Here is a 22337-nt window from a genome sequence, read left to right as displayed (position 1 = left end):
CTTCCGCTTCCGGCGCTCCTGCGCGTGCTCCGCGGGAGGCCCTGCGCGGCCTCCGTCCTGGCTAAGATGGCGGCGCCCGGGGTCCCGTGCGGTGGCCGTCCTGAGTGCCACCGCCCTGGGCGGCTTGGAGCCGCCCCGTTCGAAAGAACCGCCCCCAGCCGCTGCTCCACAGCCGCGTAGTAGACAAGCCCAGGCCCCGCCCGGGACGGCAGCCGCACCATGGATGTTCCTAGCTCTTCCAGCTCCCGCTTCTCTGTCGGCTCGGCCAGCCCCGGCGCTGTGCTCGTCTACGCGGTAGGCGCCTCTGGGAACCGAAGTCCGGGGGGACATCTCCGGAAAGGACAGCCCCTCCTGAGCCCTGTAACCCCCCTCCCCCAGCCTCTGTCTTAGAGAGCGGGTCATGACGCCCCTCTGTGCAGGATTTGGGTACTTGGCTTGGTATCCACAGCAACCATGTGTCTGCGTCTGGGTAAACGTGTCTGCTTTTCCAAGTTCCTGTCGATGGTGGCTCCTCTGTCCCTTTCCCCTCTCAGGCCTGGAGCCCGGCACACGAGCTCGATGGAAGACTTGCAGGCTCCCCCGTCCATCGAGGGCGGATCGGCCGACTTCTGCCGGTTGAGAAGACCTAGCCCGAGAAGACTTGTCTCTCCACCTCCCGCCTTTTTTTTTTTTCTGAAGTATTTTTGGGAGAAAAATATTCGGCTAGAATATGCGAGTAGAGTTTTTAACACTCTAATTTAGGATGACTTGGAGCTTCTGGAAATTACTGTCTTCTATTTTTTTACCCAAGTTGTTGAATAGGTCTCCCATTGCCAGTGGCTTCACCCCTACTTGCCTCGACACCCCCCCCCCCCATGCAGAATTACTTCCTCTTCTGGTTTGAACTGGTGGTTTGCTTGGTTTGGTTTCCAACAGAATGCTGGTCGCTTGCAATATTCATGAGCTTACAATATTCATTATCAAGGCGGAAGCTTTGTACCCCTTCATCCCGTGAGATTGTACAATGCAGGGGGACGATTTATTTTTATGTGTATGAGTGTTTACTTGCATGTTTATATTTGCCCTTGGTGGTGTCTGGTGCGGCAGAGGCCAGTTCTGGAAACCAAGTTAAAGTTGCTGTGACCTGCCACGTGGGTGCTGGGGAAAAAATGGCTCTTATTTCTTGGAGCCATCGCTCCAGCTCCGGGGAAATTTATTTTTAATAGTTTATTTTTGAAGCGATGTTTGTGGTTTGTACTCTGGATTGGCAGTGGCTATGAAGCCCCCAGGCTGTCCTGCACCTTGCAGTTCTCCCTAACCTCCAGAGAGCCAGGATTGCAGATCTACACCACCACCCTTGGCAAGTAGTGCTTTGAAAAGGATATTTCCATGGCATGGTAGTTAGCACCACTTTCTGATTTAAGTCCGGTATAGTGTAGTGTTAGCTTGTGTAGAAATGTCAAAAGTGGAAAAAAAAAACATGTAAGAGCAAAGCAAACAAACCTCCTGATTTCTAGAAGAATAATGCTACCTTAAGAGTAGGATATCTTTTGGAATGTGGGCAAACTTCTTTCACTGTCTCTTAAGAAGTTTACATTTGGGGCTGGAGAGATGGCTCGGGTTTTGAGCACTGGCTGCTCCTTTTTTTTTTTTTTTTTTTTTCGAGACAGGGTTTCTCCGTAGCTTTTGGTTCCTGTCCTGGAAGAACTAGCTCTTGTAGACCAGGCTGGTCTCGAACTCACAGAGATCCGCCTGCCTCTGCCTCCCGAGTGCTGGGATTAAAGGCGTGCGCCACCACCGCCCGGCCTGGCTGCTCCTGTAAAGGACGCAGGTTCAGTTCCCAGCATCCACATGGCAGCTCACAAGTGTTACATCCTCACATAGACATACATTCAGGCAAAACACCAGTGCACACAAAAATAATTTTTTTTTTTTTAAAAGAACTTTACCTTTATGTTTGCTGTGAACTGCTGCCTTAAAGCTTATGGTTGACTTCACCACACAGTTCTCTGGTGGGAAATCCATCATCGTTTTACAGCTTGTTATTCCAAAGCAGGCGTGTTGGGAAAGGGGATTGTTGTGTAGATCCAACTCAAGACGTTTTTTGGCCTTTCAGTATGTGGGGGTTGGGATTTCCCTTGCAGGTTAATAAAAAGGAGTTGGTTCTTACTTCATCTATATATTTTTTTAATCATGAGATTTTTGTCAACTTTCCATGTGAGTAACAAGGCAGGTGGCCATGAGTGTCCCCTGCCCCTTTCCGTTTGGTGCCACCACTGCCTGGTTCGGTCGCCTCCTGGCTGTTGTTGTGCCCGCACAGCTGATGATCATGAGAGCCTCCTTCAGACTGCCAGCTTCTTCCACCACCCTGTTCATTGTGCACTGCTTTCTGTCCAATTGGTAGTTCTGTAGTGACATCACGATATTGCTAATGATCAGCAGTGCCCGAAATCCCCCAGTTGCTGTTCTCAGTGCTAAAGACTGCCTGGCCTCTCAGGACACCTGAAGTGGTCAATGTGCACAGGTAGTCCAGTTAAGTGGGATAAATTAGGGTAGTGATTAAAGCATGCATTGAATGCTGTTGGAGTCAAGGAAAGGGGCATCTGGTTTATTTGGGGACTTGAGAAGGTATCTTAAAACAACACCAAAACTGAGTTTCTGTAGTATGAATACTGGGAGGTGGGAATCACTGAAGTAACAATGTAAGAAAGTCACTGCCTTGCGTGTGTGGGGAGGCTGAATGCAGAATGATGAAGAAAACATAAGACAAAATTAAGAACATAAGCAAAAGGTGTTTCTGAAAAGAAGCAAATGGTATCTTGGGTATCCTGGTATCAATAGGTATTTCTGAAAAGAAACAAAGCACATCATGGGTGTTCTGGGCATTGGTGGCTTTCATCAAGGATTAAATCTTCTCTGTATTTGTGCTCTAGAAAGTCTAAGAAAACCATTAGGCTCTGGCGTGATTATCTGCATTAGTAATATCTTTCTCTCTGAAGATTATAAGAAGGAAGAAACTCAGGGTGGGGTAGATATGTGATTCATAAGCGTGGAGATCAATTAGGACAAATGGCCAATGCGGGTGAGGGGGTGAAGCCCAGTGAGGCTGGGAAGCATGGAGCATGATGGTTTTATGTGATACTTTGGACAGGAGATCCTTGGCCCTGGGAACCAGTTGTGTCTAGGACCTGGGAAAGTGGGGGCAGTATGAAGTAGGCCGTTGGGTTCCCGTGGTTTGGCAACTGGGCAGAGGCTGATCTCTCAAAGATAGGAAGGACAGGGGAGGAACAGGTTTAGTCAGGTACAGAGCAGTTTCGGTCTGGGATGCAAACTTGTCAGCTCTGGATTACCATGGTCTGGACCAGATACATCCTAAATGTTTGGTAGGCTTTTGAGTAGAGTTGGGAATGTGGTCCCCAAGCAAAAGAGGAGGGTGCGACTGAGAATGTGGATTTGGCAAGTCAGGGGCAGGTAGGCTGTATCTGAAGCTAGAAGTGCACTCTTTCTCTGAGACTTGGTGTGTGTGTGTGAGAGTTCCAGTATAGGGTCCATACTTAGGGTATCTCAGCTCAGACTCCAAATGATCTGCCAGTTGCTCCTGCTCTGGTTTTTACCAGTCTAGTCCTGCTTACTGTACCTCATCACCCTGACTTTGTATTTCTCAGGATGGAAGTGTGCTGTCTCTTCAAAATGCTCACGGTCCCTTCTGTGTGGCAGAACTTTGTATTGCTGACTCTTTTTAATATCAAAGACCCAAATCAAACATTTCATGAACCACTCAGTATAAAGTACTTCCTCGTTAACACCTGTTTTGTCTTCTGAGCTCATTCAGTAGTGAATCACAGCAGTCCTTGTACTGGCTGGCCAGAACTGATTGTTAAACATTCATGGCATTTGTTAGCCCATTGGTAAAACGTAGCCATTAATGAAAACTGAGGGTTAAGTCACATAAATTTATACTTAAATACATTTTATACAAAGTAAAAATAAGTATTACCAAACAGCATTTCCCAGTTATTTACTAAACCTTATTGTTCTCTCTGTTTGGAAGTTGTCCTCTTAGGGGAAGGTGGCACACACTCTTGTATCATCTCATGCCGCTGTGCCTCTTGGTTATTCTGTGTGCTCTGGCCTGGTGGAGTAGAGTGCCACAGAGTGCCAAAGCCTGGGCTCCAGTGCAGGTCACTGACAGCATCCTACCTGCCAGTGGACTCCCTCAGTGACCTGATCTTGTTGGTCTGTGCCGAAGGGCATGCTTTTCTCTGGATAGTGTCTGCTTGCCCTGTCACTGCTGGATTCCAGTCTGTAGCAAGAGGCCTGGTGTATAGTGAACCCTTGGGCCTCTTGCTGAAGGAAAACAGTGGAAAGGGAGGTTGTGGGAGGGCCCAAGGTGCAACCTGAGGTGGGGGCGTGCTTCAGCCTGACCTTCCTATTGGATTCTCAATTGCACTGTGTTCTTGGGTGAGAAGCCATTAGAATGTGCTTACTTGCTGGCAGTAAGTGCTGCTCCAACGTGCTGCAATCCTCTGCACAGGAGGGGCAAGTGGTGGAGATCATGCTCTCCTGGGATGGTTAAAAGGCATGGGCTTAGCTTTACAGGAACTAGAGAATGATGGGGGTTGAGGGGTAGTGGTTGCCAAACCTACTTGTCAAACTTTCTCAAAATATATATGCCCTGCTGATAATGATGCTGTCCTCTTTCTACCCCTAAGAACACTAAAGGGAAGTTTCCAAGCTCTCCCTTGCCCTTACCTTATATAACAGTAGTTTGTTGAGTCCAAGTTTGAACTGTTGCTTTATTCATGAGAATTGTAAAGTTCAAGAAGGTTTTCCAGCCTTATGCGCAAAAGCCTATGATATGTTACGATGGCTGTAATTGGCAACATGGCTAGATGCTAATGACATGTGCTGCCTTTGGGTTGTTAACATTCATAGATATGCAGGTACGGTGTGTGAGCACATGTGTATTAGATGTGAATAGCAGGCAGAGAAGGTCCTGAGCAAGGTGTGAGTGATTGTATGGAGAGTTCTTGAGAGCATCTCAGAAGGCTGATGCTGCAGCAGGCACAGCAGAGCCACGGGACCATCCACAGATGCCCAGAGGATGCCAGCAAGGGCCGTGGTAGCCCAGCACATCTACACCAGGGCATAAGCAGTGGGCGAACGGGGTCTCAGTGGACATAATAGATATTACCTGATTGTGGAAGTGACTGGCTTTATTCTGTTTGTTTGGGACAGAGTTTCTCTGTGTAGCTTTGGAGCCTGTCCTGGCACTCACTCTGTAGACCAGGATGGCCTTGCACTCACAGCGATCCACCTGCCTCTGCATCCCGAAAGCCCTGGGATTAAAGGCGTGCGCCACCACCACCCTTCTTGACTGGCCTTATTCTGAGGAGCTCACTGAAGTATTTTAAAACGTGAGGAATAACCTGTATTTTGAAAAGCTTGCCATTGGCTGGCAGAAGGATTGACTTGGTACATTTAGGCAAGGAGTCTACTGAGATTATGAGTATAAGCTGCCGGGTAGCCTAGCTGAGGGTAGGGTCTGTACATTTTCAAAGGCCACAATAGCAGGGTTGGGTGGAATGATGCCCAGAGGTTAGCTGAGATGGCGGTTAGCAGTTATGGTTTCAGGTAAGTGATGATGGCTTAGAGCTGAGCCCTGAAGGGGATGGGTTTTGGAGAAGTGTTGGGAATCCAGAATGTATGATAGGAGAAGAGAATCAGGTGCAAGATTTGGGGAGCATATGGAATTTGTGTTTTAAGCTTGCTGCAGAGCCATGGAAGTGACTCAGTGGTAGAGCATTTGCCTGGTGTGTATGCTAAAAACATACAGATTTCAGCCGGGCACGCCTTTAATCCCAGCACTCGGGAGGCAGAGGCAGGCGGATCTCTGTGAGTTCGAGGCCAGCCTGGTCTACAAGAGCTAGTTCCAGGACAGGAACCAAAAGCTACGGAGAAACCCTGTCTCGAAAAATCAAAAAAAAAAAAAAAATAAAATATAAAAAAAAATAAAAACATACAGATTTCATCTGTAGCTCCCCCCCCCACACACACACAAATAAGATGAAAGGAGAGGAAACAAAGCAAACAACAACAAAAAATCCACCAGCAACAAAGTCCAGTGGAATAGGTGAGTGTGCCCAGCAGCTGTGGGAGGCTGGAGACAAGGGCTGCAGGAGGTAAGCTCTTGGGCCTGTGAGGAAGAAAAAATAATTTGTAGTTTTGAGGGGGAACACTCCCCCAGGTTAAAAGCCGCTGCACTGGAGAAAGGCTGGGAATTATTCTACTGTTGATGAGAGAGCCCTGGATTAAATACCAATGTGGGGACATTTCCCTGGAGGTCAGGAAAGAAGACTAGGAGATACTGGCCCAGCCAAAGCAAAGACTCACCCTAAAAATGCCATGGTTGTGTTAAGAACAGTTGTATATTTTCATAGAATTCCAGGAGTGAGATACAACTGAGCGCCACATAAGACTATAACACTAAAGATACAACCTGAGCACGCCACATAAGACTATAACACTAAAGATACAATCTGAGCACGCCACATAAGACTATAACACTAAAGATACAACCTGAGCACGCCACATAAGACTATAACACTAAAGATACAATCTGAGCACGCCACATAAGACTATAACACTAAAGATACAACCTGAGCACGCCACATAAGACTATAATACTAAACTAGAGGAAGACAGAAATAATGGAAACATTTACGGCAAGGGGGTGTTTATAACATATAAAAAAATCAAGTTGACAGTCTCAGTGTGTGTCTGATGGGAGAGACATGTCCCTGTGCTTAGGAACAAGCATTCCTTAGAGGAGTCTCACACTAGGGGATTATACATAAAGTTTGAGATTTTTGTTGTTATTTGCACTTTCCCTGCATTTTCTGAATTTTTCAAGTGAGCACAAGTCACTTTGGTAGTTCAAAAACTGAAGATATTATTAAACATGGTAATTATGTAATAACTAAGATGTTTTAAATCAGTATTTGCTATTTAAATCAGTATTTGGGGATACAAATAAAGAAGAAAAGTAATTTTTTTTTTTTTTTTGGTGACTTTTAGAGACAGGCTTTCTCTGTAGCTTTGGAGTCTGTCCTGGAACTAGCTCTTGTAGACCAGGCTGGCCTCGAACTCCAGAGATCCGCCTTCCTCTGCTTTCCAAGTGCTGGGGTTAAAGGCATGCACCACTGCCACCCGGCAGAGGAAAGGTAAATTATAATTGGCATGGCCCCTGTTTTGAATAAGATGTACATATATTTCTGTAGGTATAAATAAACAAAATAAGGAAACTACTTCTTGTTATAGTGCTGAAAGTGCTTCATGTTGCCGTAACGAGCATAACAGTCGGTGTAAGGAGCCTCAGATGCCAAGTATGTCTCTGCTGTTTGGAAGCTGAGGGCCTCCCAGGAGGCGGGTGACCCGGAGCCTTGGTTTCCTATGGACTGGGGAAGACAGCTGCTCAGAGGTTGGAATGGAGATTGCTCTTGAGCATGTCAGACTCTGAGAACAGCGCTGGCGCCAGGAGCTGGCAGCGTTCACTGCAGTCATTATCGTTAGCACTACTCATGACTTGATCAGGAAGCACCTTTCTAGGAGCACCCTGGACTCTGAAGCACGTGCGAGGGCTTGGTGGATGGAGACCAATCGGGCCCACAGGAACTGAGTGCAGGTGATGAGGTAGAACAGACTGCTTCTTTTATGACATAGTTTCCCACCTCTGGAAGACAAGACTGTAGAGGCTTGCACCGCCACATCCAACTTAGTTTGAGGCTTCTTTTGTTGTTGTTTGCTTTTTTGAGACAGGGTTTCTCTGTGTAACTAATAGCTCTGGCTGTCCTTGAACTAGCTCTTGTAGACCAGGCTGACCTCGAACTCACAAAGGTCTGCCTGTCTCTGCCTCCTGAGTGCTGGGATTAAAGTGTGCCACCACTGCCAGGCTTTGAGGCTTCTGATACATGTTTTGAGATATATATATATATATATATATATTATGCTAAGTAGAGGCAGACCAAAGAGGTTTGTCAATGTGGTGCTGCGTTTACAAAGATAGCCATCAGAATATGCTGGTCAGTAGGCTGAGGTCTCTGTCAGTGGTGGAATGTTTGTAAACCATGTAATAGTTGAGTATCGGCTTATTGATCGCGGTATTGACAGTTTTTCTCTGTCTAGGACTCTAATATTAGAATACTCTTGCTTGGGTGTTGTGAGGCAAACATTTGGGTGGAGTGAAACCTGAGTAATCTGCCCTGTTTCCATAGGTGCTCCTCACTTTCTTCTGTTTCCTTCTTCACAGAAAGAGCTCAAAAAGTGGGATGAGTTTGAAGATATCTTAGAGGAGAGGAGGCATGGCAGTGACTTGAAATTTGCCATGAAGTGCTACACACCCCCCTTGTATAGGGGAGTCATCCCCTGCAAGCCAAGTGATATCAAGTCCATTGTTCTCAATTCTGAAGAGATGCACTATGTCATTAAGCAGGTAAGAACATCGTTCTTCAGGCACAGCCAGCCTCCTCCACTGGAAGTGGGTCCTTCTTGCTTCCCTGAACTTATTTTATTATCTCAAATACACTTTTAGGTTTAACTCCACGACACTCAAATGTATGCTGTCATTGTGTTAAGACTGAAAGGCCAGCCCGGGAGTAGTATGGCGTCAACAGCTTAGTAAAGTATGAGACGCAGCTTACTGGTGACGAGCCCACAATTGGAGGGTGCTAGTTAATTATGAGCAAAGCTAGTTTGGTGTAGGGAGTAGGGAAGGTTTTGTTTTTTAACACTTACTGACAGAAACTCCAGGTCTTCCTATTGAAGGGGGTGGAGAGAGTTCCCAGTTGAACAGATCACACCAGCCCTCCACGTGAACACATCCTCAGAAGCTCCGAGGATTCCCATGCCTGGCTTCGCCTGTGTCAGTTGCTTCATTTTGGTGGGTTTGGGATCCTATAGCAGTAGCTTTTCAAGAAGCTCACGCTTTGGGAGCCATGGCTTGTTTTCAGAGCAGGAGGTCCAAGAGAATGCTGAAAGTGGTTCAGTCTGACAGCGGAGGCAGAAAGTGTGGGAAATGCAGTGAGCTCCAGGGGTAAGTGGGCTCAACAGGGGCTTGAAAGCCACGGGGAAGGACTAGCTATTGTCTCCACAGTGCCATGCCCTTCGATGCTCAGATGGAGTGTGCTGTGCAGATTGGGTGCAGGAGTACTGTTCTGGTTTTAACTTTAGATGTGTACTTTGACCCATGCCCTTAATCCCTGTGCTTTGGTTGGCCTCTAACATCACAGAGATGCTATCAGCTCTCTGTGGTTAGGCCTATTTCATGATGGAAGACAAGTTTCCCCTTTAGTTAGCACTCAGGAATGAGACTGTAGAGTACCCAAGGCATTTTTGCAATAAGTTAACTCCAGTCAACCATGGCTGTGTTCTCAGGTAAGCATCATCCTGTGGTAACACCACAGGATCCTTACATGACACCTGGGCGCACAGTCTGCACGTGTCTTGGTTAGCAACACCACAGGATCCTTACATGACACCTGGGCGCACAGTCTGCACGTGTCTTGGTTAGCAACACCACAGGATCCTTACATGACACCTGGGCGCACAGTCTGCACGTGTCTTGGTTAGCAACACCACAGGGTCCTTACATGACACCTGGGCTCACAGTCTGCACTTGCCTCGGTTAGGTAGTATGCATATATGGCAGAGTCTATTGTTTCTTGATGCGTCGAACAAAACACAAGATTAAATCAGCAAGAAAGAAAAGGATTCTGTCTGTCCTGATTAAATATTTGATGTCTGAGTGTTCCTAGAGAAGCAGCATACTGCTGCTTGTGTTGTTTTGATTTGTTTTCTCTGCCGTGCTAGGAATGGAACCCAGGACTCCTCATGGTAGAGTAGGCAAATGCCCTACACCTGAGCGGCATCCCTAGTCCCATGCATGCATTTTTTTGTAATGTGCATGGGAAGAGACTTTGAGACAGCGTGTCATGTAGTTCAGATTGATCTTTAGTCCTCTTGTTTCAGCCTCCTCTGTGCGTTCCAGGTATGCATCACCACCCTGACTTAAAGTAACTTTCCTTCATATATAGGTGGGTGTAGTTTAATACTAGTGTACATAGTAACTTTTTTTTTTTTTTGCAGAGTGAGGTTGGATATTTATTTAGTGGGTTATGGAAGGGGAGGGGAGGAGAGAAAAGAGCAGAGGAAGAGAAAGAGAAAAAGAAACAGAAGGGGAAAGGGGTATAGTAACTCTTATAAGTGTATTTATATAAGTAGGTGTGTGCTTGAATGATACATAGTAAGTACATATGCCAGTAGTATGGTTATTTACCATGAAGCATTGCATGCTAGGCATAATTATTGGGGTTGTGCTTTTATAGGCTGGCGGTTCTGTGGGTTGCCACATACTTGAATAATGTTAGCGATGACTCCATGAGAGCTGTGGTGGCGCTGGGTGATGGGAAGTTTTCAGCACCATTGCAGTCTTACAGAATTGTTGGCATAGATGCCTGTGGTTAGTCATTGACCCCAGTCCTCTTCAGTATGTGACGCTGGCTTCTGTAATCTGGAGCCTACGCTGTCCTTCTCCTTGTGACCGTAGTCCCAGTGCCTCTTGTTGGTAGACATTCAGTAAACCTCTGTGAACTGAGGAGTGAAGGAGCATGCACGACTCATTCACAGAGACGGACGCAGCTCGGCTGGGGCCACGGCCCAGCTCTTCTCAGCTGTCACTCGTTCTCTCTGTTTACCGCATCCTCCTCCCCGTCCTGATTTCAAACTCCAAAAGGAAGCCCCCCACTTTTTGTTGTTCTTTTTCCCTTGATTGGTTGGTTTTGTTTATGAGCCAGCTTTTCAAGCTTGCCTAGAACTCATTTTGTAGCTCAGGTGGGCCTCAAGCTCTTCTGCTTCCACTCCTAACTGTAGGAATGTCAGACTTGACTGACCACTCCTGGCCCAGAAAAGCAATTGTTTTTGTTTGTGTTACTTTGGTTTGCATTGTTTTTTTTTTTTTTTTTTTTGCTTGAACTTTCACCTCCCTATTGTCATTCACACCTTTGTGTTACTCTGGCTTCTTTCCTCTCTTCTCTGCCTCCTGTTTATTTCATCCTTAGGTGACTTTGGTTAGTGTTAGGCTCTTTGTTTGCTGAGTCACTGTTTGAGATAACCTGTTGAGTAGAGGAGCTTTGTAAGAGGTGATAGTTAGCCAGCACTTCCTTCCTGGGCTGTAAAACTGAGGACAGATAAGGAGTAGATAAGGGATGTGGCACGAGAGTGTGTGTACAAGTGTGTGTATGCGCGTGTGAGCATGGACAGGCCAGAGGAGGTCTACCTTGGTTGCCATTTCTCAGGAGCCGTGTGGATTCTCTTTGAATTTCTAGCCTTTTAAACCTGCTTAAATAGAATCATTTTTCACTGAACACAGTGGTGTACCCCTTTAGTCCTGGCAGTCAGTAGGCGGAGGTGGGTGGATAATGAATTCAAGGCCAGCCTGTGCTTTGTAGAGAAACTTTGCCTAAAGCAGGAAAAAGAATAATATAACATCACTTATCTACTGTGTTAATGAGTTGGGTCAGATCTAATCAAGAGCACACACTGTCTTCTAAGTTAGTCATAGGCCCGGGTTGGAATTAATCACATTGGTTTGAGTGAAAGGAGCTCTGGTTTCTGTTTTTCAGAATTCACCCCTGCTCTGCCTTCCTTTCAGCTTTCCAGGGAGTCCCTCACATCTGCCGATGCCCTCCGAGAGGAAGCCAGGGAGATCCTAGAGGAAATGAGCCACAGACTGCGCATGGGAGCCATCCGCTTCTTTGCCTTTGTCCTGAGCAAAGTCTTTAAACAGATTTTTTCAAAGGTGTGTGTGAATGAAGAAGGCATCCAAAAGGTGAGATTGCTGGTACAGATATTCTTGTCCCCTTCCTGTGCTATCATTGATTTTGAGACATCCCACTCGGACTGAATGCTGAGGGTGGGTTGTCAGACATCCGCTGTGGGCCCCGGGGCATGCTGTCTGCAGCTTGTCCCTTTAATGTCAGACTTCCAACTTAGTCAAGTAAGACTTGGAGACCACTCGAGTGTCACATGTTCACGGTTCCAATAGTAATAGAAGGAATCTTTGTGTTTGTTCAGATTCCTCTTCCACATTTCCATTATCATCTTCTACTATGCTGTGTGATTTTCCCATGCACAGATGTTCTCTTAGGATATGGTGGTCAAGGTCAGTTAACTGGGTTATCACTCATGTAGTTATAGGAGCTCACTGCCAGCTCATCACTGGCCCCAGTTATATTCTGTGTTGCTCCCCTGCTTCCTTAGATATCTTTATTTATTTGACTTATTTATTGATAGGATCCTAGCTCATACTGACCTTGAACTCCCCGCATAGCCAGGGATGACCTTGAATTTCTGATCCTTCTACCTTCATTTCCCAGATATCCCAAATACTGAGCTAACAAGCAGACACTACCTCAGCCTCTCAGGTTCTAGGATTGCGGGTGTGAGCCACCATGCTCAGCCATGATTTACCTTTCTGTTTTCTGATTTAAGCTGCGATTTTAGTGATGTGACAACTGAAATTCTTGAAAATCTGACATTTTTTTTCAAGCTACAACGAGCTGTCCAGGAGCACCCTGTAGTCCTGCTGCCCAGTCATCGGAGCTACATTGACTTCCTCATGCTGTCTTTTGTTCTGTACAACTATGATCTACCTGTGCCAGTTATTGCAGCGGGAATGGGTGCGTGCATAGTCTTCATCCGTGTTTATGTCGGCCTTCCCATCCACTAGAATGATAGTAAGAGGACTAACGAATGTGAAGGGTACCAACGACAGCTCTTCTGGGTGCCAGTTTGGACCCTGCACTGTGAGTCCCGTGACTGAGCAGACATGGAGAGGCATCTGTGCACATGGGATTCTTTGGCTTAGTTTTGAAAAGAGAGGCCATCCCACTTTGTCATATTTCCTGCTTTTTAAATTTTGATAATATATAGTTCTAGTGATCATTCTAGATCACAAATAGATATGGCTTTCAAAAAAGATTATCAATTTTGGTAAAATACATATAACATGAAGTCCTGACTTGTTTAAGTGTGCAATTTAAGAGGCACTGAGTGCATTCATATTGTTGCAGCTGTGTTGTTCCTGTTTGCCCCAGATCCCTTCACATCTTGCAGAACCGACACTAACCAGTGACTGTGCTTTGCTTTTCTCCTCCCAGAGGCAGCCACGGTTCCACCCCTGCCCCTGCAGCCACACACTCTGCATACTTCATACACTTAATTGCAGTATACACCCTCCTCTGACTGACCAATCTCACTTAGCATGGTGACCTCAGTGTGTGGCTTGTCTGAATTCCCTTCCCTTTCAAGGCTGAGTAACCGTCTGTTGTATGGACGTGCCACATTAATTTTGTCCTGTAACCTGTCCATGGACACTATCTGCTCTGTCCCTTGTTTATTTCAGGTAACACTGTGTCTTAGTTAGGCTTACTATTGCTGTGATGAAACAAAAACAAGCTGGGGAAGAAATGGTTTATTTTGTTCACACTTCATGTAGCAGTTCATTATAAAAAGCTCTGAGGGAAGGAACTCAAACAAGGGCAGGAACTTGGTGGCAGGAGCTGATGGAGGGGTGCTGCTTACTGGCTTGCTCCCCTGTCTTTGCTCAGCCTGCTTTCTTATAGAAACCAGGACTGTTGAAATAACCAGGCTAGCTAAAGGATACAACAATTATATTTTTATTTATTATAAGGGGAAAACTCATGAAACAAGAAACAAATCCAAGCACAGCAGTGTCCTGTGTGCAGAGAGAGAGAGAGAGAGAGAGAGAGAGAGAGAGAGAGCGCGAGAGCGAGCGCAAGAGCACGTGCACGCCTTACCTGGGCTCCACCTCTTAAAGATAATTGGCTAACAAGGTTTTCCCCATCACAGGACCACCAGTCCACAATGGGCCAGGGCTTCGCACATTAATAACTAATTAAGAAAATGCCCTGCAACTGAACCTTATGGAGGCATTTTCTCAGTTGAGGTTCCTTCCTTTCAGATGATTCTAGCTTGTGTCAAACCGACTAAGACACACTGTTATGAATGTGGGATTTAAAAATATTTCTTTTTGTATTTTGGCGCTGGGACTAGAACCTAAGACTTTAGGCATGCCCCCTATTGTAAATGTTGTTTCAGCAACTGCTATGAACACGGGATATGTGTATTAGTCAGGTCTTCTAAGCTGTGATAAACACCGTAATCATAAACCTGGGGAGGACAGGGTATATTCTGCTTCTGCTTCCTCATCACAGTCTGTCACTGTGAGAAGCAGCAATAGAGAGCACATCAAAACCATAACAAACCGTGCCATACCCATGAAGAAGCATGGGAGTCAGGGCATGGACCTGGAGGCAGGAGCTGGTGCAGAGGCCGTGGAGGGGTGCTGCTTCCTCAGTAGAACCCATGACCACCAGCCCTGGAGTAGCACTGTCCACAATGCGTTGGGCCCTCCCACATAAATCGTTAATCAAGAAAATGGCCTACAGATTTGCACACAGCAATCTGATGGGAACAGTTTTTCAATTCAGACTCCTCTTCTCAGAAAACTCTAGCTTCTGTCAAGTGGACAGCAGACAACTGAAGAGTACAAATATCTGATCCCTCAATCAGTACATCGCGGGGTCATGTGGGAGCTTTTCTGAGTCCCACTATACTGTTTTCTCTTGTGTCTACACTGGTCTGTGTTCTCAGCAGTAGTGCACAGAAGTGAGATCCATGTCTCCCCCAGGACTTTCCATGCACAACCTTTTGTTTCTTCAGTAGTCACCATCTCCGTGGGTGTGGCATGGTTCATTTCTCAGTGATGATGAGTTCCCGTTCATGTACTTTCATCCATCACTGGGGTGTTTTATTTGAGGAGGGTTGTTTGAATTTTGAGATGGGATCTATATTGCTCTGACTGGTCTTGCATTTCTCAGCCCTAGTGATTCTCCTGCCTCAGCTTTCCAGATGTAGGTGCATCTGGTCCCTATGGAGATGTCTTTTAGGTTGTTACCTTTTTGTCAGTGAACTGTGGGAGTCCTCTGTGGCCTGAACACTTGCCCATAGATACAGGATTGGCCAGCTCATCTCCATTCACTGGTCCCCCTGCCATCCTGCTGACTGTGTCCTTTGATGCACAAAAGTTGTGTTTCAGTGGAGTCCAAGGAATCTGTGTTCATTTGTTCCCTGCGTATTTAGTGTCAACCAAGAAGTCATTACCAAATTCGGTGTCATGAAATTTTTCTCTGATACCCAACTGAGAGTTTTATAATTTGATACCTCCACTTGGTTCTTTGAGCCACGTGGTTGATTTTTATACTGATACAGAGTTCATGTCTCATATAACTGACACTGTGGTTGTGTACTGGATAAGCGCTGTTGTTCTAAACCACACTGCTCTGTAGATGTGTGTCCATGCTTTTATAGAATTCATCCGTTGAGTCTGTACTGCACTGGTTCCTTTCACAGTCTCTAGGAAAGTAGGGATTCCAGTGTTAATAAATGTAGTGAATCAGTCAGGTTAAAGCTATGGGGACTTGCATGCCTTAAAAAGTGCCTTCTTCTCAGCAGACAGTGAGGAAGTGATTTGAAAACTAGGGAAAATGAAAACTAGTTAAACTACTGGAGGACCTTTGCCTTTTTGTAGACCTGCTTTGTAAGCCATTTCTTTAAAAGTAGGTTGATATTTTCTCTTGGTAGTGGAGAGCCGGTGCTCCAGAGTATGAGAGCACATGCCACGCACCAGTTTCAGAGCATGGCCGTGGATACTGGCCTTCTGACATTGTTGTCATGGCCGTGGATACTGGCCTTCCGACATTGTTGTCATGGCCGTGGATACTGGCCTTCCGACATTGTTGTCATGGCCGTGGATACTGGCCTTCCGACATTGTTGTCATGGCCGTGGATACTGGCCTTCCGACATTGTTGTCATGGCCGTGGATACTGGCCTTCCGACATTGTTGTCATGGCCGTGGATACTGGCCTTCCGACATTGTTGTCATGGCCGTGGATACTGGCCTTCCGACATTGTTGTCATGGCCGTGGATACTGGCCTTCCGACATTGTTGTCATGGCCGTGGATACTGGCCTTCCGACATTGTTGTCATGGCTGTGGATACTGGCCTTTCGACATTGTTGTCATGGCTGTGGATACTGGCCTTCCGACATTGTTGTCATGCTGCTGGCATTGCCTTTGTCCCTGGTGCCTTATAAATAGCATGGTAACAAGAGAGGTACAAGATAACTGCCCAGCAGACTTCTTTGTTTTCATTTTTATTTTTGTGTGGATGTGTTGTATGCATGTGTGTACATGTGTGAGGATACACATGCATGGATGTGCTCGTGAGTGCATGTATGAGCATGTAGGGAGGGTGCAGAGGTTGCCATTGGAATGGGGGGGATGTAGGCCAAAGGTTGACATTGAGTGTCGTCTTCTATTGGTAACCTTATTTTTAGAGACAGGGTTTCACTGAATCTGGAGCGCACTGATTCGGCTAGACCAACTGGCCAGTTACTTGTAGAGATCTTGTCACTGCCTCCTTACCCAGTGTATGCTGCCATGCTCTGCTTGGCACATCAGTGCTGGGACTTACAGTCAAGTCCTCGGTGCTTGCAGGGCTTTCCACTGAGCCATCTCCCCAGCACCTTTCTGCTCCTTTTCTGGAGTTATCTCACAAGTGGAACTACTGCTGTCATGGGGCTCATGTCTTATTCATGAACTTCTCAACAGTGTTTACATCTAGATCTTTGTTCCCATCTTACCTCTTCCTTGTGTTTTAGATTTCCTGGGAATGAAATTGGTCGGTGAGCTACTCAGAATGTCTGGGGCCTTCTTCATGCGGCGCACCTTTGGTGGAAATAAACTGTACTGGGCTGTGTTCTCCGAATATGTGAAGACAATGCTACGGGTAAATGCAGGCACTCAGGGACCTGGAGCCACAAAGCTGTCTGGCTCTTCGCTTCTGAATAGATCCCTAGCTGTCTTTCCCCTTCAAGGAGCACACCCACTCCCAGTGGTCCCTCATCTGAGAGGCGGCCTTGTTTAAGTTGCTGTGAGCAGGTGTTTGTTTAAAGGACAGAGGGCACTTGGGATCAGGCATCAGAAGAAGCCCTTTCTTAGGCTGGGATGTGGTTTAGTGGCCTGAGAGGTCGTAGGTTCAGTCCCAGAGCACACAGGGGTGGGAGTGGGGCAGGACACAAAGGAGGCCTGTGTTATTCTGAGAGTAGACAATGGGTTGTGTATCTGTTGTGTTCTCTTTTAAAGAATGGTTATGCTCCTGTTGAATTTTTCCTCGAAGGGACAAGGAGTCGCTCAGCCAAGACCTTGACTCCTAAATTTGGTAGGTCCCTTATGTATTAGAAGCATATTAACCCCATACCTCAGATGTGGTGTCACTGTAACTACCAAATAGAACTAGATACTTCTTTGACAGGATGCTGTTTTCTTTGCAAATAGAGCTGTTTCCTTAAGTTTAGCTGGTTTTGGACTTTGGATGTCCTTTTTGTTCTGGCTGGGAATGGGATAGGCAGAAGCCTAGAGAACCAAAGCACTGGGTATATATAGCAAGAGCAGACCCTGCTGTCATCACTAAGGGAGTTTGGGGACTCGCTTGGAAACATGGATTGTGGTTGTAATCTTCATATGTATACATATATGATTTGATTTGTTTCTCACTGAGTGGCCCATGCTGGCCTCACATTTGCTGCCATCCTCCTGCCTCAGCTTCCTGCGTGCTGAGATGATGAGTGTGAACTGCCATGCCCGGTGCTCTGTTTGGCTGGGGTGAGTTAGTAAGAGGCAGAAGCTCAGGTCGTGTGAGTGTGATTTTTGGAAGGCTGGCTGTGTATGTTGCTGGTCTGACTTCCTGAATGGATTATTTCTCCTTTCATTGTGGGATCAGTAACAAGACTGAGTACCAGCTGGGCAGTGACAGATTTTATTCTTGTCCAAGAATGGCAGATGTTGAGGACAGGTTTAGGATTCGCCTTCTAAACCCTGCGGGTGGAGGCTGTAGGTACAGTGCAGAAGGAAGGAGGGAGGCTGATGTGTTGTGTATGAGCCTTGTGTGCCCTGCTCTTCACTATCACGGTACAGAATTTCTCCCTGTGTTCACAGGTCTTCTGAATATTGTGATGGAACCATTTTTTAAAAGAGAAGTTTTTGATACCTACTTTGTTCCCATTAGCATCAGTTATGATAAAATATTGGAAGAGACTCTGTATGCCTGTGAGCTTCTAGGAATCCCTAAGCCAAAGGAATCCACCACTGTAAGTGAGGCTAGGCAACTTGGTTTTCCTTGAGGGTAGAGAATACCTGGCTTACACATCCACTCATTTACAAATATGCTCCTGTTTTCTTTCTCCCTCTTGTGATGCCACCAGGGGTTGTTGAAAGCTCGACGGATTCTCTCTGAGAACTTTGGAAGCATCCATGTCTACTTTGGAGACCCTGTGTCACTGCGCTCTCTAGCTGCGGGACGGCTCAGTCGGAACTCCTATAACCTGGTGCCAAGGTGCAAGGCCTGTGTTTTAATACCCGACACAGAAATGAGAAGGAAAACCCACAAGTGTGAATCAGGACTCTTGAGTTGACGGCCTCTGAGCCCAAACCTTGGCTTACCTGAGCTCTGCTAGCAAACTGCTAGGGAAGCTCTGGCATTCCATGTTCATCAGTGGAGCACTGCAGTTAAAGAACCTCATGTTCGAAGCCAGCGTGGTGGGGCATGTCTATAATACCAGCTCTCAGGAGGTGGAGGCAGGAGGATCAGGAATTGAAGGTTATCTTCATCTATATAGCAAGTTTGAGACCAGCCTGGTTTACATGAATAGCAAACAAACCCAAAGAACTGTCTGCTGCACCTCCTTGGGGTCTGACCTCACAGTGGGGAGAAACAGCACCATTGTTAAGAAGCTCATGCAGCCGGGTGGTGGTGGCGCACGCCTTTAATCCCAGCACTCGGGAGGCAGAGGCAGGCAGATCTCTGTGAGTTCGAGACCAGCCTGGTCTACAAGAGCTAGTTCCAGGATAGGCTCCAAAACCACAGAGCAACCATGTCTCGAAAAACCAAAAAAAAAAAAAAAGAAGCTCATGCAGAGTGACTGTGGACACAACCACAGGCCAGCTGATGTGTCTGGAGCACTGCTTTAGACCCTAGGAAGGAGTCCAGAGAAGCAGTGAGCAGGATAGCACCCTGTTTTCAGACACACTAGGTTCTCTAAGGGTTCAGGGCACAACTGAGTACTTGTATTTTTCTTTCAATTAGATTAGTTGACTTAATTTTGTATGTTTGTGGGTATATGCAGGTTGTCACTTTACCCACTGAGCCCTCCCACCATCCCAAGCCTTTGTGTTTACTTAGACGAGTCCCCTGGGGAGTTGGGCAGAAACACCCTCTTCCCAGTAGCCCTCAAATGCTTGGCAGCTCCAGTAGCTTCCCAGCAGTGAGGCGTCTGGTCAGCAGCCTCACCTGTAACTCCAGCAGATGTTAGCCATGCACTGCACAGAGCCCTGGCCAGTTATTCCAGTGCGGCTGTCACCTTCCCCTTGAACGTCCTTCTTCCTTAGCTGTTTGTGGAACCCCTGCTGACATCTTTTGCAGCCAGCTGTCTGGTGCAAATGGGCTAGTTCTCCGTGGTCTGCAGCTTCCCAGGAGGGAAGTAAGTGGTGACCACGTGGCTCTTGCAGTACAGACCCATGGTCCAAGCAATTATGCTTATAGCACTGATGTGTAATTTCCGCTGCATACCAGCTAGGGAGTGCTGCCAGTGTGTGGTCTGAGTACGGTTGGCAGGAGCCTGGCACACCTTCCCGTGGGGCCCTCTCCCACCCGAATGGGTAGCTGACCTGTAACCTCTGTGCCCTCCTTTCAGATACATCCCTCAGAAACAGTCCGAGGATGTGCACGCCTTTGTCACTGAAGTCGCCTATAGGATACAGCTTCTGCAAATTGAAAACCTGGTTCTGAACCCATGGCTTCTGGTAGTTGCCATTCTCCTTCAAAACCAGTTATCCATGGACTTTGACACCTTGGTGGAGAAGACACTGTGGCTAAAGGGCTTGACCCAGGTGTTTGGAGGGTTCCTGCTTTGGCCTGGTACGTATATGGGATACATGTCTTTCACAGAGCAGCCTTTGCATTTTCTAATTTGAAGCCCAGGGAGGGGTCTGCTTGAGAGTAATTGCTGTGTGTTGGTTCACTCTTGAGACTAAGCCTCCAGGACCACGGTGCCATTTCCTTGGCAGCTGCAGACCAGAGATTGACAACAGGTGTTTTCATTTTTGTTTCAATTTTTTGAGACCCGGTCTTCTGCTGACTGTGGAGCTGGCTGTTGGGAATATTGTTTGAAGGTGTGCTACTGTCGTTATACATTGCATTCGTTAACTCTGGAGCTGCGATACTTTACCTGTCTCAGACACCTGTTGGCCTAATAAAGCTCTGAACGGCCAATAGTGAGGCAGGAGAAAGGACAGGCGGGGCTGGCAGGCAGCGAGATTATATAGAAGGAGAAAACTGGGAGTAGGGGTTCGGAGGAGTTGTAGCCTGATAAGGAGGAGGACGTCAGGGCCAGCCACACAGCTACACAGCCATCCATGGAGTGAGAGTCAGAGTTAAAGAAGGAAGAGAACAGGGATGCCCAGAGGCAGAGGGTAGACAGGATAGTATGAGTGAAGTGGGCAAGAACAGCCGAGCTAAAGCCGGACGTCTGTAACTAAAAATAAGCCTCGTATGATTCATTTGGGAACTGCGTGACAGCCCCCCCCCCCAAAAAAAAAAGAGTCCAAAGAGCATAAAGATGTCATATTACTACAGCTGGCAGATTTGACTAGACTGCTAGCCAGCAAGCCTGAAGGTCTTTTTATCCTTGCCTCCCCTCTAGCCTCAGCTGGGATTACAGGTGTGTTTTGCTTCTTCTGACTTTTATGTGGATTCTAGGAATCAAATACATGTTCTACTTTACTGACTAAGCCATCTTCAAAGCCTCAAAATTTTGTTTTTTTGAGGTAGGGTCTCATTGTATAGCTCAGGCTGACCTAGAACTCACTGTATAGCCCAGGCTCATCTCAAACTTGGAACAGTTCTCCTGTATTGGGATCATATGCATACCCAGCAAGTGTACAGTTTGCTACAATGTAGTTAGTTGCTTCTAAAATTATTGCTGGGGAATGGGAGGTGTTGAGGTCAGAGTACAACCTTGCGGAGTCAGTTCTTTCCTGTCACTTTTATCTGTATTCCAGGGATTGAGCTGACGTTTACTGAGTAGAGGCACGAGCCTTACTCACTGAACCATTTAGCCCCAGAGTTGGTTTTGTTTCATACAGGGAATTGGACCTAAGGCCTTGTGTTTGTTCTGTACACTGAGCTGCATCCTCAGTCCTCTTTATCTTATTGTGTTTGTAGCCTGGCTGCTTCTGGTATGCAGCTAAGGGCTTTCTCTAACTCTCTGATACTAGTTCAGTGAGCAAGCATGGTGGTGCATGCCTGTCATCTCAACACTCAGGAGGTGGAAGCAGGAGATCAAGAGTCCAAGGGCAACCATGACTACATGAGACCACATCTTTATTTAAAAAAAAAAAAAAAAAAAAAGAACTGGGCGGTGGTGGTACATGCCTTTAATCTCCAGCACTTGAAAGAGGCAAGCAGATCTCTGTGAGTTCTAGAACAGCCAGGGCTACACAGAAAAACCCTGTCTTTTAATTAAAAAAAGAAGAAGAAGACGAAAAAGGTAGGCATAGTCATGCACACCTCTTAATTTCAGCATTCCAGAAAGACGGGCAAGCAGATCTCTGTGAGTTCCAGCCAGCCTAGTCTGCTTTCAAGTTCTAGGATAACCAGTGCTATATGACAAGACCCTGTCCCAAAAAAAAAAAAAAAAAAATAGAAGAAGAAGAGGAACAGCTCAGTAGCTCAGTAAAAACTTCACTGGAAGGCCAGGGAGGTTCAGGGACTATAGGTGTGTGCCACACAAGATTGGTACAACTTGGATAACTTGTATTCAACCCACAGAACCAGGTAAACAACTGGGCATGGTTGTGTGCATCTGTAATCCCAGCATGCTTACCATCAAGATGAGAGGAGGAGGAGACGGGAGAATGTGCTATGGGCCCGGCAGCGGGAAGGACGCTCAGCACTTAGGAGCACTTGGAGTGCACAGTGCAGAGTAAGAGACCAGAAGAGAAGCCTGGGGCTGGGAGGATGTTAGTGGTTAAGAGCGTTTGCTGCTCTCCCAGAGGATCCAGCTCAGTTCCTACCACCGTCTGTCACTCTCTTCCAGCCTCCTCAGGTGCTGCACCCATGTGCTGTGCTTATATGCAGGTGAAATACTCATACACTTAAAAA

At 46.6% G+C, this 22337-nt stretch overlaps 1 protein-coding gene across 3 annotated transcripts in view; it reads left to right on the top strand.

Annotated features, from left to right (window-relative positions):
• Window positions 1–60: 60 nt before the first annotated feature.
• Gnpat (glyceronephosphate O-acyltransferase) overlaps window positions 61–22337 on the top strand; it is a 30193-nt gene continuing 7916 nt past the window's right edge. The window contains exons 1-9 of one of the 3 annotated variants that reach the window (XM_041650439.1): window positions 61–294; window positions 8288–8470; window positions 11687–11863; window positions 12584–12713; window positions 16780–16907; window positions 17264–17339; window positions 18116–18267; window positions 18382–18512; window positions 19870–20093. In XM_041650439.1, the coding sequence (XP_041506373.1) occupies window positions 220–294; window positions 8288–8470; window positions 11687–11863; window positions 12584–12713; window positions 16780–16907; window positions 17264–17339; window positions 18116–18267; window positions 18382–18512; window positions 19870–20093 (1276 nt within the window). In that variant the 5' untranslated portion in view covers window positions 61–219. Of the gene's footprint in view, window positions 295–8287; window positions 8471–11657; window positions 11864–12583; window positions 12714–16779; window positions 16908–17263; window positions 17340–18115; window positions 18268–18381; window positions 18513–19869; window positions 20094–22337 lie in introns of those variants that run through there. The other 2 variants (XM_041650442.1, XM_041650441.1) reach the window with 2 other exon arrangements.

This window comes from Microtus oregoni, unplaced genomic scaffold (assembly GCF_018167655.1).
Source record: "Microtus oregoni isolate MIOR12 unplaced genomic scaffold, Mior012 000004F_ref0000308, whole genome shotgun sequence".
NCBI lineage: Eukaryota > Metazoa > Chordata > Mammalia > Rodentia > Cricetidae > Microtus > Microtus oregoni.
Note: the sequence above shows the minus strand (reverse complement) of the source record. Positions and strands in the feature narration are given on the sequence as shown.